We start from the raw sequence: 18303 nt of genomic DNA on the forward strand, positions 1-18303 counted from the left end.
GGCCCTGAGTGAGCCAATTAACCACTCTGCCCCTTAACTTCCTCTTCTGTAAAATGGGGTGATAGTATCTACCTCCCAGGCTTACTTTGAGGATCGTAGGAGACAATATATGTGAAACACTTGGCAAACATAAAAGGCACTATATAAATTAACTACTACTTGGACCATTCCAAGACTGTTAGTCTTCCTAGAAGAGGTGGGGGGGGGGCAGTGTCGAGGGAGAGGCCCTGGGCTGTGTTAGACCCAGGGGAGCATTGAAATCCCATTACCACAAGCTTACCGCTTTTTGGCTGAAGCCCTAAGCAAAGAGTGAAATTCATTCCAGTCCCAGCCTCCTTTTGCCCTAGGGCAGCCATGGCATTTGTCCAGAATCTTAACCCTACGATTCCAGCTTCTGCCCTTCCTGCCTCCATAGACAGGCCAGCCCCCTCCCCCTTCCATGGCCCCTCTCCTGCCAAAGGTCAAGGCCATCCCAGCAGTCAGCCCAGAGCCTGGCTCGGGAGAAGCCCGTACAGACCTTCAGTGCCCTGACAGGATCCCCCCACCCTGGACTTCTGGGAGCCAGTGACACCTAGCTACCGCCCCTCCTTTCAGAGATGACTCCTGGTTGTTCCCCATACTTCGCATTCCGCCTCTGGTTGCACAAGCCAGCCCGAATACCTGGAATGTGTTCCCTCTTCATTTCCTGATTTCAGAACCTTTCAGATCCTGGGCCTCCTTCCTTCCTTCACTCAGCTCTCGGCCACCTGTTATTCTCTGATGCCTCCCTGACTAACCCCACCCCTGTTTTCTGGGCTCCTTCCTTCTTCCAGTTAACCTTGGTTTGGCTTTGGTGACTGTCAGGCAGTCAGTCAACAAGCATCTATTAAATGCTTACTATGGAAAAGGCACTATGCAAATTGCTTAGGAAACCAAGGAAGGCAAAAACCCAGTACCTTCCTTAAGACAGCTCCCATTCCCATGTAAAAATCTGTCTGGCCCTACCAGAAAGTAAGGGGAAAGAGGATGGGAGGTGGGGTGAGGTGATAGAAGGGAGGGCACGCTGGGGAAAGGGGTGATCGAAATACATGCCATCTCAGGGTGGGGGAGGGGAGAAATGGGGAGAAAATTTGGAACTCAAAATCTTGTGCAAATTAATGTTGAAAACCAAAAATATTAAACAAAAAAAAATAAAGAAAAGAAAAGAGCTCCCAATCCGAGGTGGGGGAATAGCGTGTAAATAACTAGGTAGCAACGAAATAACATGGAAGGCAGTTTGGGGGCGGGGGCGCCTGGGAAATGAGCTCCTGCACAAGGTGGAACTTGAGCTAAGTCTTAGAGGAAGCCAAGAGGTGGAAGAGAGGAGGGAGAGCATTGCGGGCATGGGGGCAAACAGTGAAAAGGTCTGGAGGCAGTGGGGAGATGGTTGTGTGTGAGAAACCTCAGAGAGGCCTCTGGAGGGTCTGGCTTACAAAGGGCTGGAGGAAATGGCTGCCTTTGGAGTTTATTGACTAGGGTGATGCCCTGGCCAGATCTGTGCCTTAGGAATGTCAGTTTGGCAGCTGAGCAGCGGATGGATAGGAGCAATTAGAGACGAGGCCAGAAGACCAACAGGGAGGCTGCGGCTGTGGGTCAGGTGTGAGCGGATGAGGGCCTGCAGAAGGGAGATGAAAGAGAGGCCAGGGAGGTAGAGTCTACAGGACGTGGCACCAGGTGGGATATGGGGTTGTGACCCAAGGTGTAAGCCTGGATGACTGGGAATAAGGTGGTACCCTTGAAGTTAGGGAGGGAGAGGCTTTGAGGAGAAAGATAACGAGGTCATACTTGAACACATTTTGCTTCAGATGTCTGTGAGATGCCCCAAAGTCAGACTGGAGGTCAGGAGAGAGGTGAGGGCTGGATATACAGGTCTTGGCATCATCTGCCAGGAGATGATGGAGGATAGAGTCCATGGAAGCTGAGGAGATCACCAGATGATAGTATGAAGACAGAAGAGCTTGGGGGAGCCCCAGAGTTAGGGGTATGACCAAGATGAAGATTGAGAAGAAGCCATCAGATGGGCAAGAAGAGAACCAGGAGAGAGCAGCATCCAGAAAGCCTAGAAAGGGGAGAATATTCAGGACAAGAGGGCAGCCAGTAGTGTCACAGCCTGCAGAGAGATCGAGAAGAAGAATTCAGAGATTACTTTGGAGAAGAGAGTTGGCAAAATAAGCAAGTCAGAAGGCTGGCTGCTGACACTTCACAGCAGAGGAAATCGAGACACTGAACATAGAGGCTTTTTCAAGGAGTGTGTCTGAGAAGGGAAGGAGAGCAGGCAGGGATGGTAGGCATCAAGTGTAAGGTTGTGGGGTGTGGGCATGTCTGCAGGTGACAGGGAAACAGTTGTGGCCAGGGAGAGACTGAAAGTTAAATTGTGCAGGACAGTGGGGGTGATCCATCTGCTGGAGAAGACGGCATCGGATGGGATCAAAGGTACGTGTTGAGGGGTTGTTGACCTTGGAAAGGAGAAAGGGCACCTCTTCACGTGAGACGGGCATGTGGCTAGGCTGTATTCCACCAGCAACACCCCCCATAAGAATACAGACTCCTTATGGACAAGGACAACTTCATCTTGGTGCTCACATCCCTGGGTGCAACGAATACTTCCTACCTAGTTGGAAACCAGAGCATGTCTAGACAAGGAGGAGCCATCAGGGAAGGGACTGGAAACCAGAAGCACAGACCCCAAGAGTGGGAGGGGCCTCAGGGTCATCGAACCCACAATACAGCTCCACCCAGACCCCAGAGCACTCTGCCAGTCTTGGCCTGAGTAAATGGGAAATCAAGGTGATCTGCCCCACTTTTGGATGGCTCTCATTTCCTGAAATGTCCTCAGCAACTTCCAGTTCTTTCCTTTGGCGCGCAAATGAACAAGCCTAGTCTATCTTGTGTGTGATAGGCCGCCATTTACCTGAAAACAGTGAGCATTTACCACCTCAGGCTAAATATCCCCCAGCTCTTCAGCTGATCTTCATTTGGCACAATCTCAAGGCCTTCCTCATGTATGTTGTCTTCCTCTGACTGCCCTCATTCTTATCCAGGGTCTGTCCAGGATCCAATACAGTGAGTAGGCCTATAACCTTCTTAGGCCAAACTCTAGGCACCTTCTTCATTTTTACATATTTAAACTATTTTTTAATTATGAACTTCACAAACATGATTTCAGCACACAAAGGATAGAAAAAGGATTGTCAATGGAACTGTCAATTTGTATTACATAGTTTGCTTTTTTCAAGGCTTCACAAACCATAGCACGATAGTAACAAAACTGCCTTGTTTGCCCATCCCTCCTGAACTTCCGTCTGCTCATCTCTGTATTTTCCTTTTGGTTTGGTCTTTAGACATCCCCTTTGCCACCCAGATGCTCGTGCAGGACCCCCAGTACAAGCCCTGGCTTGTCAGAGCATACCCTGGCCATGCCTTTCTGCCCCCACAGGGTCACACTTTGCCAACAGGTGGGGAGTGTGACTCATTCTTGGCCTCCCAGAGCCAGGATCAGCCGGTGCAGCAGGGCTCGGGCTTTGTATGGTTGTCTGCCTCTGCATCCTCTTGGACATTGTGTTCCTCCTTCTCCTGACCGAATGTCCTCCAACCTTCATCAGTTCATTGGGCATGAGTCTTCCCAAGTTTCTCCAGATCTCTCGTCTTTGTCATTTCTTACAGCACAGTAATCCTACGTTATATTCATGAAGCAGTTCCCTGCTGGTTGGCCCCCACTTTGTTTCCAGTTCTTTATGGCCACAAAAAAAATGCCACAGTGAATAATTTTGCATATGGAAGGCCTTTTCTTTTAACTTTCTGTGGGTTGCGGGGAGAGACACACATGGTAGTAAAAGGTAGCCTCCGCGTCAAGTGCAGCTTCTGACAGTGGCCGTGTGACTCCAGACAAGTCTTAACCTTCCAGTACTTTGGGGTCAGTGAAGGTGCTGACCTGCGGTTGATGGAAGGACTTTCCTCCTCTGGCAATTCCCTGTCCCAAGGAGTCCAGTCTCTATCTCTGTCCCTGTGCCTGAGCCTATCTAGAAGTGCTGGACTTGGAGTCGGTGGGGGGGGCGCCCAAATCCTTCTTCAGATACTTAATTTCTGTCTGCCTCAGTTTCTGTGGCTCTAATACGGGCGCCACGATAGCACTCACCTCCCAGGGTGTTAGGATCAAACAAGATAATATTCGTATTGCAGTGTGATAGCTCTTCCTTCTCACTCTGGGTCTCATACAAATTACAACAGATCAAAGTAGAGGCGCGATCAGGTCTGCCCTGGTTGGACCACTTTGGGAAGAATTGGGTGTGGAGGCTACCTCCAGGAAGAAGTGGGTTTGATATTTAGAAGGCCTAATGAGCAATTAGAGCACTCCAGGAACGGCAGGGCACTCCCTCCCACCAGTGATGGCCCAGTGGCCCAGTGGAGTCTGCATCGTGTCATTGACTCAGTGTTGTCCAGGGGACTCATGCTTGAGGTATGGGCTGGACTCGACCCCAAAAGGTCCCAGCCAACCAGGAGCATCGGAGATTCAGCTGTATCTGTTCTCACTTGGGAAAATGCATGCCAACAGCCAGATGTTACACTGTAGCATTGTTATAAACATTCTATAAATGAAAACTATAGCATAATTCAGCGATGTGTGGTTCATTCAGACATTCAACGTAAACGAGTATGCTTGTGGCCTTTGACGGCTGAAAAAGTGGTTGGGCTAGATTCCCCCCCCACCCCGGACGAAAGGCTAATAGAAAATACCGTTTACAGAAATTTAGCTTGGCAGTGCCCCTGGTGATAAAACTGGGGGAGGGAGAGAGAGCACATATCCACCCTTATCTCCTGACACATAAGTATCAGTTTATTGCAACATTACTATTTATAGCAAAACACGGCTGGCGTTCTTTAAGTGATGCAAATACTTTCAACATCTTTTCTTTCCAAACAGTATAACGTTGGTAATGCAATAATTCCCGTCATGTTTTTGTCTGATCAGTAAACCAAGGAAACTTTTTTGCTATGTAGAGTCCATTTCCCATGGCCTACGAGTCCAAGTTTGCATCTTTCTGCCCAGACTCCTTGCTGGTGGAGCAAATGCTCCCTCCCAGCCAGAGGAGGCAGCTCCCTCTCTGAGCACAGCAAAGTGCAAACGTTGCTGACTACGTGTGGCCCAGGACTGTTTGTTTTGCACAGGGATTAGTCAGGCCCTTTGGGACCGCCTTCAGTTGCACCTTGGGCTGTCTATATTAGTCATTCGCAGGCAGGAAGAATTTTCTTTTACTGCCCTAGCTCCTCCGGCAAACTTCACTGGTAAGTGTGTCTGATTCATGTAAACAGATGTGCTTCTTTAGCCTAACTTTGTGTTGGGAGCACGGCTCCCTGCTGGATTTGGGGGTGCTCCCCTGGAGAGTTAGACAGCCTGGCAGAACTTTCAGAATCCAAAGCAGCTAGAACCGGCAGGATCCAGTACAGCACTTGTGATCCCTGTGACTTAAAAAAGGGGACATATGTAAAAAGAGACAGTTCAAGTACTAGAGGCTGATCTCAAAAGCTTTCTCTTTGCTGTCCTACTTATTAGCCAAAAGCAAAGTGTTATATATGGTATCCAAGAAGAAGACATACATCTCACGTGAATCAATGTCATGTATGTTCACTTACTCTGTAAATCAGTTTGTAGATTCAGGTGTGTGCCCGGGTTTAGAAACCATTTTGGATGGCCAGTATAGACAAGTGAGCCATGTTTAGCTTATTATCAAAAATGAAGTAGCCTAGAATGGAATTAAACTGGTAAAGATATTCTGGTGTGCTGTTATAAGTGATTTGTTCTTAACAGTAAAACTTCTATAAGTCTTTCTTAGTAAATTAGCAGCTTAAGATATACATGAAAGCAACAGCCTGAAACACTATGTTGCTTTGGGGCTTCACTGTGTTATTTAGCAACAGTGGAGAAGCTCTGGTCTGCTGCAAAGTGTACGCCTTGGTTTCCTTTTGTATACATTTACCTGTAGAGTTCGAAAGGCAGGAAAGGGTCAGAGGATGAAGCCATTTGTCTCTGGTGGCTGGCTTGGATGTTGTTGACCATCTGTATGTATAAGCTGTAGCTTAAGCTCTTCTATCTGTGGATCCAAATTGCTAGCCCAGGACAAGATCAAGGACGGAGCTCCGGGAGCTCTTACGTTCAGCACCCAAGTTCAGTCAAAGTTACTGCTTCCAGGAAGTTAACTCATCAAGATTACAACAGCCTAGTGTGGTAGCCTTATGTATTCCTTGAAAAAAAAATAAGCAAAAGTGACCCAACTCTCCATAAGGTTGCCTGTGCAAGTTACAACAGCCCTGTGCCTCGTCTTGCCTGGCTGTAAAGTGACAGGCTTAGGCTGGATGGTCACCAAAGCCTTATCCAGCACTATGAATGCCAAGTTTCTATTGAGATCTGTGAAGTTCTAGTGGAAAGGCTGACTTGGAATATTGAAGAAATTGGCTCTCAATTGCTGTTTTGTTCTACTAGCATTTGAATTTTCTTTTACATGTCTGAGTCTGGTGGTGGTGCCTGGGACACAGCATACTACAGGGTACTTTCAGTTTGGGGTTTCATGTTCTTAGTTTGATGTCATGTTCCTGCTGTTGAAATTCATGCTCAAGTAAAGAGTATTTACTTTCATTACCCCAGAGAAACCATTGTAGCCCACAATCCAGTGCTCTGACCTACCAAGAAAAGACCTGGAAATATGTTCCTTAAAACAAGATGAAACTTTTAAAAGCTATTCTAGGGGCTGGTTTTATAAGGTTTTGAATCAATGAAAATATTAAAACTCTTGGGTCTGCTTAAGTTTTAGTAGTATTCCTAAAGGTTTATTGTAATATGAGATATCATTTGCATGTTTTTTAGGTTTCAAACTGGATGTTGATTCTAGTAGAAATTTCTAGAATTATTTATGAAAGGAGACCTGTGTAATTAAGCAATTAATTAACTTGGATGCCAAGAGAGAGATTCTGTTTTAAACATAGGTATTTTTTTAAGGCAGAAAGAGCAAACATCATTTCAGAAGTCATTTGATTCCTTTGAATTTCAAACATTCAAGTATATTTTTCATTATAAGAAGCCACTAAAAAGTTTGTGTATAAAGTAAATTTTCATCAAGGGTTTTATAAATGGTATGTTATCAAGTCCTAGTTATCCTAAAGCAAAAAGCTTTCAGTAAAAACCTCAACGATTGACCATTTTGACCCAATTTCTATATGGGGGTTCTTACCTCTTACTTCAGTCTGATAGTCTGGTTCTCTCCAGTGATGTTGGCACAGACCACAAGCTCACAAGGTAATTTACATCCATTTCAAAAGATCAGTTTTCCACATGTCAACATTCTAGGGTCTTCAAAACCTTGTGTTACAGATAACAACAATCACAAAGTTGTATTTGAAAGAGATTTCAGAAAGTTCCAAGAACTCTCATTTCTAGCCTGGCCTTCAGCTTCTCGGCCTGGGCTGGCTTTCCAACATCACTGGAGCATCTGTAACAGGTGACAGAACGACAATTGGCATAGAAAGCCAGGATTGTATATGTCAAGCCATGTAGATTTACAAGGCCATCAGTTTAAAAATACACTGCCCTGATTTTCTGTGGCCTCTTTCAGGTTCATGCCAAAAGGCTTGACATTTATGCCACTATCTCTGACACTTCTATGCTTACATAATAATACTGACCCATGAGAATGATGGAATCAGGTTTGGTCAACATGGGGTGTTACCTTCGAATCAGGAGAAATCGTTATCGTCCTGTGAAATCATGAGGGATCACTGAATTAGTTGAAATTTGTATTAAGGTGTGAAGTTATTTTTATTAGGCAGAGTTTAAAAGTGAGCCTTAAGCAAGCTACTGAGAACTCTAATTTAAAAAAAAAAATCCAGGAGAGGCAGTGTGGCACAGGGGATTGAACTGGCTTAGGAGAAAAGAAGCCCCACCTCTGATCTGCCCTAGCTGTGTGACCCTGGGCAAATCATTTTCAATGCCCCAGATAACACTCTTAAGTTGCAGACAAATGTCCAGCTATCTGTATTGGTAAAGGGATTTTCTTTGTCAGGCAGGTCTGGTAAAAAACAAACAAACAAACAAAAACCTAGTTCTCCCTCGATCTTTAATAGTGAGTACCCCTGAGGGATCAGGAGTCCTAACCATGTTAGGCATTGGAATCTTGGAGCCACACATTTCAACATTTATTTGACAGGACAGGAAAATTGTCTTTCTAGGTTCCCCTGCCCAGACATTTCTATATTGTTCTTCCCTTTTCAGACAACTGATAATAGCTTCAGATTTTCAAAGCACCTTGCATATATTATCTCCGTTGATTTTAATAAAAATGGTATATAATTAATGCCTTCTGAAAAGCCTGAACCCCATTGCAAACATCAGTCCTCAGAGGAAAGCGTCAGGTAGTAAGCATCAGTTTTGCAGATGTACAAGTTATTGCCTGTGTCACAGGTTCCCCAAGAAGTGTCTAGAAGGCCACCCCAGAACTGCTCTAAGGAGAGGTGACCTTTTGGACTATGGAGGGAAGGGTCCAGGAGACAAGGCCACAGTGACTGTCCCCCACACCCGTGCATCAGATCTAGTTACTGTTGGGTTAGGCTTTTTAATGGTTTAGGTGGAAAGGGTCTGAGCTTGGGCCATGACTTGTCACAAGGACATAGGAAGGGGATTGGACCCTGAGGCAAAGACTTTAGAAGGCGTAGCTATTGCGTGTTTTCTAAATGGGAGCTGGGCTGGAGCCGTAAGAGAGGAGGTCACAGGATCATGAGATCTGGGAAGAACCCAGAGTCAGAAAGAGAAAATGTAAGCCTAAGAAGGGAGACCTTGCCCTGAGCCAGGTGGGGCAGCCTAGGTTTGGAGGGCACCAGAAGGCAGGCTCATGAGGGCCAGGCCACACACAGATGTAAAGTTGGGGGCTACATCTGACTATCACCAAAGATATCAGAAAAGGAAATGGGTTCAACCTTCTGAGCCTGAGGAATGACTCACGTTTCTAGGGCACCCAAAAGGGTAACTCAGGTGACCCAGTAGACTGGTAATGCTGTCAGCTTGGACATTCCTTCCCACGATGCATCTTGCTCCTTATTGTTGGCAGCCTCTCACTTTAGTCCTCCTGTGAGTTTGCCACAGAAGGTCCACCTCACTTTCTGGGAGCTTTCCTCCTGTTCGTTTGACATTTTGTCAATACTCATGGGCCACCCACTGGCCCATCCACCAATTGTCCCTTTCTCTTACCTCACGACCAGCCCACCTTTTTTCCAAGTCATCCAGTTCTCTGACAGTTATACTACTCCTTAATTCCTGATTTGCGATATGCCAGCTAGAACTGTTTAGGCCCACCGGGCCATCTCTCTTGGCCTTTGGACTGTCCTCAGTGCTGGTTTTTAGAAGCCACTGTATTCAGTGACTCACCCCAAGACGTCATCACTGGCAGAATGCTGAGATTATTCATAGATAAGCCTTTGTTCCACGGGAGAGACCCCAGAGGACTTCCAGTTCCCCCAAAATGATCTAGACCTCTCTCCTTTTTTGGTTTCAGTTCTCGGCCCAGCGCACTGTCCATTTGTGGTTTCTGTCCAAGGTCTGTGGACGGTAGATCGATGACCTCTGTTAGCAGTCCCTTCAGCTGCGTGTCATAGTCTAGACAGCAGACGTTCTCTAAGCACATAGCCCAATACCAGGCACAAAGGAGGCCCTCTATAAATGTTAGCTAACATCGTTATTGTTAATTTATCCAGTTTCCTTTCTTCGTGTATTTAGTTAGGACAAACACTTGATGGTAGTTATGGATGTCAGAGAGGACACTGTAGAGTTTCAGGGCTTGGTCTAAGCAGCACAAGCCCACAAGGACCCTGGGAAAGTGGTAGAGGAGATAGACAGGCCAAATGTACAAGAGTACCCTGAATATAGTTTTTTTAAAAAGGACTCCAATATGTGATCTATAGTCACACAGTCAATGTGCCAAGCACTGTGCTCAGTGCTGGGGATACGAAGAAAGGCAAAGACACATTCCCTGGCCTCCCTGCAGAAGGTAGGATTCGAGGGGAGTTTGAAGGAAAACAAGGAAGAGGAATGTAGGAAGGGATGTGTGAGTACCACCAGTTAGGCAACAGAGAAAGCCATGGACAAGAGTCCTACAGCAAGAAAAGCTGACCAACCTGCGAAAGGACCACTCATCCCACAGAGCCCCAGATGCCCAAAATGTCAGACGTCACACCAACATAAGAAGGGCTGTTCTGGCCTCTCTCTCCTCCCTCCCCAGGCCCGACTCCCAGGGTGAGGCACAGGCACCTCCCCCTGGCTTCCTTTCTGCCCATGATGCTCTGCCCACTTCTGCCCTGTTCACCCTTTTCATTAGTTCTGTGCCTGCCACACCCACCAGGAGATCCTAAGTTCCTTGAGATTGGTCCTTGTCACATCTGCCTTTGTACCCCAGGGGCGCCCCCGCATCCTGCCCTGCCCATAGTAAATAATCAATGAATTTTTATGGAGCTGGATTCTGACCGTGTTCCTATGGTTATGAACAGAATATCCTTGGCCCAGCTCTTCCCCACAGTCCCAGAATCCTTCCCAACGCTTGGTGGCAGCTTCCCAATCCAGGCCACAAAGACTGAAGTCTAGAATACAAGGAATGTTGACATTATTCAGAGAAACCAGGAAGGAAATATTCGATTCAACCTTTACAAACATAAAGGTTTGAATTACTGTGTTCAAGATATCATGCCTAGAAATGTAAAAACTTATACGTCAGCAGCCCTGCCCCCAAGAAGCTTCCAGTCTAAGAGAGAATTCATCCCAGGGAAATCAGACCAAGCCAAGTTTACTTGGTAATGCCCTAGAATAGGTGCCTAACCTGGGTAGCTTCCTGACTTGTTTATTGTTAGGGATGGTGAGTTCTCCTGGATTTCTTTCCTCCGCCCTATTTCCGTAGGGATTGTTTCCATCTCTTCACCCAAGGAGTCATGTCATATCACAGCCTTGAAAAGGTCAAGTCTGCTGAAATTCATTTAAATCACAAATAAGATAGTGATTACCCAAGGGTGACTTTTAACCGAGATATGACATGGTTCTTCCTTTTCACCTCTCTGATATGACTGTTTTTACAAAGTAGGCTAAATCTAAAAACGAAGTAGGCTGAAATCAATCCAGAACTGAAGCAAATTCACCTATTTCCCTATGAGCTGTACTGGAGGGAAAAAAGTTTCCTTTCATAGACAACAAACAATACAAAAATCTTCTTTTCCAAAATGAAACAGATGAAGGCACAGAACATCATATCTGTATTTCTAGTACGGTAATTTCTAGAGTATAGGAAGTTTTCATTTCCAAAGACTAATTATAATCAGTGTGTGGTTTACCCTACTTTTTCTCTTCCATGTATTTACATGCTGACTCCTCTCGAGCAGGCCTCCTTATGTCTCTACTAAAGCCAGCCAAAAATATCTGACCTCCAGTTTGGGCTGTCTATAGTAAAACCTCGACACATCTTAGGTAGGAACAAGGTGCATGCTGGTAGGACCAAAGAAGCCAATCTTAAGATGCATATCAAGTGTGAAGGAGGAGCCTGAAGCCTAAGTGTATCACACATACTTTTTTCTTTTTTTCTCTTTTGCCATGATTTATCACCTGAAATAATCCAGAAGGTCGGATAGCTGAGACATGAATAACCAAGAGTACGACATACTTGTGAAAATGGTGGGTATCTGAAACATTTCCAGTTCCATTTGTCTGTTCTGGAGCCTTCTCGCTTTTAACTTCAAAGGAAAATTGATCATGAGAGTTAAACTTTATACACATTTATCCAGACTACTTCCCTTCTACTTTCCATCCTTTCCTATAGAAACCGAGATGCCCGGCCAGCAGCCGGCAGCCAGATGCCATCATTGGTGGCTGGGTAAGACTTGGCTTCTGGCCTTTGTTCGACAGCTGTGTGCAAACCTTCTCAGTTCTAATGCAAATGTAAAGTTCTCTCTTGTGCCTTTGATTTAAAATACTGTCTTAGAATGAAACCACTTCCTGTCTTCTAAGTATCACAGTTTCCTACAATGTTTTAGAGGGTCTCTTAACTATTTAAATATAATATAAAGCTTCCCACTCCCACCAACCCAAAAAAGTGCTAAAACCAGATGTTGACAGCAACAGTGGCCTGGGCTTCAGAGTCTCCCCTTAACCCCTGTCTCCCCTCAATCTCTACTCCATTTCTGGCCTTGGCAGGTTTCTCTTTGTTTTTCCTTTTTTGATATTTCAGTCTGTAGGTGGTTGAGTAGAGAATGTGCTTGGGCAGGGGAGAGGGAACAAGCATTTATTAAGCACCTGCTTGGTGCTAAGCTTTACAACCTTTGTCTCTCTGATCCTCACAACAGCCCTGGGAGGTAGGTGCTGTTGTGATCCCCATTTTACAGTTGAGGAAACTGAGGCAGGTGGAAATTAAGTGACTGGCCTGAGGTCACAAAGCTAGTAAGTATCTGGGGCTGTATTTGAACTTAAGTCTTCCTGACTCCAGGCCCGGTGCTGTAACCATGGTGCCACACAGCTGCTTTGTACCCCAGTTTCGGAGTCAGAATTAGGCTCTTGCCACTGGTGTGACAAGGCTCTTCATCCATCAAGCCTCAGTTCCTCACCTGGAAAATGAGGGAGTTCAACTGGCTGACCCATAGGGTAGGGAGGCCCATATCTAGCATGGGGTAAGTGAGGAGGCAGAGGGCACTGGCCACTGGGGAAGTCTGGGACAGCTGCTCCGGACGATGCTCCTGCTGAGCTTTGTGCCACATATGAGGAGCAAGACAGTCAGTGTGGCTGGACCATGGAGGGCAGGAATGAATGAACCAAGGAGGGCAGGAAGGGGGCGGGGTGTACAATGAGGCTGTCAGGGTAGCCTCAGCCAGATTGCAAAGGGCTTTAAAACTAAACTGAGGAGTCTGTATTTCATCCTGGAGTCAGTACTAGGTAGCCACAGAGTTTCTTGAGTAGGAGAGTGACCTGGTCATCCTTTGTGGTCTTGTGGAAGCTGGGTGGCAGGGGGAGAGTCTTGAGGCAGGGAGACCAGTAAGGAGGACACAAAGGCCCGAGCTGGGGGTCAGTTGTATGAGGAGAGAGAGGGGAGGGCTGGGAGAAATGCCGTGGAGGGAGAAGAAGCAAGATTTGGTTCTTCCAGGGTCAGATTGTGCAGGGATTCTCTACCCTGTCTCAAGGCCCCTGACAACCGGCAGTGTGGTTTTTGTTTTTTGCAGTTGTTTGGGAGTGTGCTGAAGCTGTCACTGGGTCTAGGCCTGTGTCCCACCTGTTCTCAATATGGTGACATCTGGGGCCCAAGTCTCTAGGTCTCTGCAGCCTGAGCCTCCAAGCACTAAGTCCGTGGGGAGCCAAGGCTTTTACCCAAACCTCCAAAAGCACAAAGGAAATTAGTGCTTTAGGACAGGCCCAGCTGGGAGTGCCAGCAGCCCACTCCTGCTCTGCTCTGAGCATCCCCACTTAATTAACTGAGGATAATGGGAATTCCTATGGAGAATCCCCCAAGAGACAGTTCTGTCCATCAGTCTGTCTCAGACATAGCCTGAGAATCTATGAGTGAATGAAGAAAGTAGGGAGATGGATACAAAAGCCAAGAAGGCCCTGCCCCCTGGCAGCTTATAATCTGCCTGAAGGCAGCGCCTCCAGGACCATGGTGGCCCCAGAGGGAGCACTTTGCTGGGCCAGTGGGGCTGGGAGCACAAGGTCTGTGCCTGTACTCTGGTGACACAAACATGTCAGGGAAGAAAAGGGCTGTTCCCCCACTGCAGTCATTTTGCCATGGGAGTTCTAGAGCTCCCTTCCTACCCTAGGAAAAGACCTAGCTGTGGCAGGCTATTTGAGGACCACCTTCCTCATGCCACCTTCTCCAGGTTCCAGAGGTTGGGGGGCAGTGAGACTTCAGGAGACTCCCCAGGCCAGCTTCATCACAGGCATTTCTCTGGTGTCCCCCTGGGTAGATCCCGACATCCCTGGGCCTCCGATGCCCCCAGATTCCAGTCTGAGGACTCTTCTCAGCATCAGCATCCCTGGATCTGGAAGGACCTCAGACACCATCCAGGCTCATTGCCTCCCTTCCTCCCTGTGACCCAGGGAAGGGAGGTAACCTGCCTGAGGTGGCCCAGGCCCCATCCTGACAAGCCGCTCCCCCTTGGGCCCCAGTGCCTGGCAGGACAGTAATGCCAGATAGAGAGGTGGGGGGGGGGGACATTTGAGGCCCTCCAACCCCATCACCTCATTTTACAAATGAGGAAACTGAAGCCAGAGAGAAGTACTGCTTTGTCCAAGGTTACCCAGGCAGTCAATGAACCCTGATCTTGACTCTAAACGTAGTACACTTCCCACTACACCCACACTGCCTCTCAATATGTGCCTTAGTGATAGATAATCTGGACCAGCCCCCACAATGTAGCCCTTTGGCTCCCTTGGCTCATGGGCCCTGCCCAGGAAGTCTATAGAAATGTAGGCACACACACCCCCATATCCTAAGACTTGCCATCACAAGATAGATCATAATATTTAATTGTAGGAGAAATAAAGTTGTATTGGTCGGAAGAAGGCCAAACTTAAGACCTCTCATTGGGTAGGCATTAGCCCCAGAGACCAACAGGAAAACCAAACTACTTAAGGCCCTGAACGTAAGCCCCCAGCCCAGCCCCAAGTCCTGTGCTTGCCCAGTGAGCCCTTCTCTCCCCCCAACTCCCCATGACTACTCACAAATCTTCCCGGCCTTACAGTGAGACAGACACCAGCCCACGCAGTGTCTTTGAGGAGGCAAGGATAAGCCTCTAAGACTCTGCGGTCTTTTGGTCTCATCCCAAATCAAGACAGAACTTTGAGAATCTTCCTTCTGTGCCCAGGTCTCCCTGTGTTCCCACCTGTCTGCCCCCTGCCAGAACTTCTCTGGTGTCTTTTCCCTGATTTTCACTCTGTTCCAGTTAGTTGTCAGCCCTCCCTAGTGCGCCTGGAGGGAGAAGGAAGGTGGGAGGCCTAACCACAGAAGGGAACAGGGAAGTCCCAGCAGGCTCCCTTTAAACAAGGACTGTCTGGCGTGAGAAATCATTGTCAGTGACATCCTCAAGAGAGGCTCCCGAAGTTATGTCTATAGGGTTCATTAGTTTATAGAACAAAATAACGTGAATCTCCTAAAACAAAACAGAAATCTGTAAGTAGGGATGGGAAGACATTTCTACCTCTCCTTCAAGAACATTTGAAAAGGGAGGGTGAGATTCCCCAGACAGAAGCACTTGAAAATTTCCATGCCTGCCCCACTCATTTAGCCAGAGATGATTAAAAATGAAATCTGTTTTTTAATGCATGGCTGTGTATAATTTTTAGCAGATTGGTTTTCCCAATTATGTTTTTCTTAAGATGGCATTAAATATTCTCGTTCACTGAGCACATATCAATTGACAGAGGAACTGAATCATAGTCATAAAGAGACAGCCCAATTATGCACGGTGGGCAACAGGGGAAAAACTGAGCTGAGATCAAAAACTGGCTTTTGATAGCTCTGAGGAGAGACCTGAGGAAGAGATCTATGCAAAATGGCTGGAATAACCTTGTGAAGATGGATCATTTTCTAGGTGGTTATCTCCCTGTGCATGTGAGGCAGCCTGTGTGTCTTCCTTTAGGGGAATATGCTTGAGATTTCTCATGTAGCTTTAGCCAGATGCTGGGCACCCGGCCTCTGCTTTGTACCGATACATTAGTGAAATTAGCTGAGACGTGTCTTGTTTCCTGGAACAAGGGAATGAGTTTTCCCACAGGGCTCCAGCTGAACTGTTTACAGGAAATCCATGGTTCAGGTTTACCTTGTACCCATTTCAATCTTTGGTGGAGAATTATCCCAATGATTCTTTTTTGGGATTTTATCCTTTAAAATCCTATGGAAGGATTGTTTTCTCTTCGTTAGAGAGCTCATAGAGATGAGCACATCCTGTAAATCCAAATAGATAGACACAATGTTTTGTAGTCTCTCATTAACAACCAGATCTAATGCCCTTCTCTCAAGCTCACCATAGGGTGGGAGTCAGGAACACCTGACTTCCAGTCTTGCCTCAGATACTAGTTGTGTGATCCTGGATAAGTTATTTAGCTCTTCCAGCCTCAGTTTCCGCATCTGTAAAATGGCAGGGGTGGACTCGGTAGCATCCCTTTCTGGCTCTGAATCCTCATTTTCATCCTTCTTGACCTCTCTGTAACACCAGGCTCTATTGACCTTCCTCTCCTCCTGGACATTCTCTCCTCTCTGGGTTTTCCTAACTCAGCCCTCTCTTCCCCTGTCTGACCCCACACCTACCTTGGGCTATCTTCCCACACTTGATCTGGACACTTTTCTCTCCTGATACTCCTGAATGATGTCAGTGCTTCCGTGAGGCTCATCACCATCTCTCCAGATACCTCTTCGATCCATATTTTGTTTGCCTTTGTTTCTTTCCTGTGTACCAGTCACACATCACCAGCTTCCCTTGGGACATTAAGAATCGGATTTCCCCCAGGCATCCCTCACTCTGCGTCTCCAAAGCCCTCCTCTTCCTAAGGGCCAGACTTTTTCTTTGGGGGGCAGCAGCATCCTCCCAGTCCCCTGGGTCCCTCATCCCACATAGACAACCAGTCCTGCTTCCATAACACCTCTTGAATTTGTCTTCTGCTCTGCACTAATTCAGACAGTTGTCACCTCTTTCCTGGAATATTTCAAAAGTCCCCTAAATGGTGTCCCTACCCCTCCAATCTCTACTTACTTGTCAAAGGGATCTACCTAAAGCACTGGTTGAACCATAGCATCCCTCTGCTCAGTCAACTCCAGGGGCTCCCTGTGACCTCTAGAATCAAGTAGGAGTCTTTCTTTGGGGCATTTAAAGTCCTTGGCAGCTTGACTTCAGACTCTTTTGCCATTTCTCATACATGACTCTTCATACAGTCTACAGACCAGACAAACTGCTTTGTAGGAGATGCTAAAGCCTCTTAAGATCCCTCTTTCCTTCAAAATTAAATGTCACCTGTTATCTCACCCCAGCTGCTAGTGCCTCCCCCTGCCCAAAAAAAGATTGACTTTTGTTTACTTATGTACATGTTGTCTCCCTGAACAGAATATAAGCTCCTTGAGGGCAAATAGACACTTTTTCAGAGCTCATGAGGAGGGTAGACCAGGGGACCTCCATGAAAATTACAGCAGAAAGCATGTCTGTCCACATCTGGTACAAAAGGGAAAGACGTAGAGAAATTGAACAAAGAACTCAGCAAGATTCTCCAGTCACGTCAGCAAACATCGAAACATGAAGGTGACCACAAGGCAAGACTGGGAACAGGGCATTGGGAAATGGGATTTGTGATGAATGAAGGAAAGAAGCTAAAGGTCTGCATGTTAACCAGAACCCTTGAACCTGTGTGTATGTACGTGTGTATGTTTCTGTTACTTATAGTATGTAAATCCATACACATATATTTCTATATCGTGGGCATTTTCTTTGAGCATTCAAGATACTGGATTACTTTGGGGTCTCTTTTCCCATAAGGAATAAGGAGAAGCATCACTGTGGATCACCGTTAACTGACTAAACACAGAAAGTTGACAGAAAAAGAATCCTACCGATAACAGTTTATCTGGCATCTTAAAGCCTGCGAAGCACTTTACATCGCTTGTCTTGTCTGATACAATAATCCTCTGAGGCCGGTGCTGTTATTCCATTTTATAGATGAGGAAACCGAATCAGCTGTAAATACTCTGGTATCTTCAAAATGACCTTAATGGTGCCCAGTTATAGAATTACAATTATGGGAAAATAACTGACAATAATTTCTCTACAACATTTTTATATTGTTGACATTGGTTATTATTATGTTGATTTCTATATTGATATTGTTGATAATATGTTGATATCATATTTATATTAGTCATTTAGTCCATATTAATATGGACTAATCAATGTATGTGTGTGTATGAGTGAGTGTAAAAGTGTGTTGGGCTTTTTTCTTTGTGTCCCAGTAACTATGGCCAGTGGCCAGTATGCCCAATGTACATTGGCCAGTAAGTGGCCTCCATCCAGGTTATAGGTCTCTGAGGATAAAGCCAGAAGGGACAGTCTCAGAGGTCACCTAGGCCAAGGGACTCAGCTGAGGCCCCACGGAGAACCATCGACAAAGATGAGATTGGAACTCAGGTCCTGTGACTCTGAGTTTATCCACATTTATTCGTTTATTCCAAAAGTGATGGAAAAAAATTTAACTGCTTTCTCTTATATGTAAAATGGAAAACTTTTTGAAAATTTCCCTTGAAG

The 18303-nt window shown here is 46.3% G+C and overlaps 1 protein-coding gene across 3 annotated transcripts in view; it reads left to right on the top strand.

Annotated features, from left to right (window-relative positions):
* The window catches only part of NT5C3A (5'-nucleotidase, cytosolic IIIA), a 79685-nt gene that overhangs the window by 37862 nt on the left and 23520 nt on the right, over window positions 1–18303 (top strand). The window contains exons 1-2 of one of the 3 annotated variants that reach the window (XM_036738783.1): window positions 5176–5301; window positions 11656–11710. The exons of 1 other annotated variant lie outside the window; for it this stretch is intronic. In XM_036738783.1, the coding sequence (XP_036594678.1) occupies window positions 11675–11710 (36 nt within the window). In that variant the 5' untranslated portion in view covers window positions 5176–5301; window positions 11656–11674. Of the gene's footprint in view, window positions 1–5175; window positions 5302–11655; window positions 11711–18303 lie in introns of those variants that run through there. One more of the 3 variants, XM_036738784.1, reaches the window with a different exon arrangement.

This window comes from Trichosurus vulpecula, chromosome 9 (genome assembly GCF_011100635.1).
Source record: "Trichosurus vulpecula isolate mTriVul1 chromosome 9, mTriVul1.pri, whole genome shotgun sequence".
NCBI classification, from domain to species: Eukaryota; Metazoa; Chordata; class Mammalia; order Diprotodontia; family Phalangeridae; genus Trichosurus; species Trichosurus vulpecula.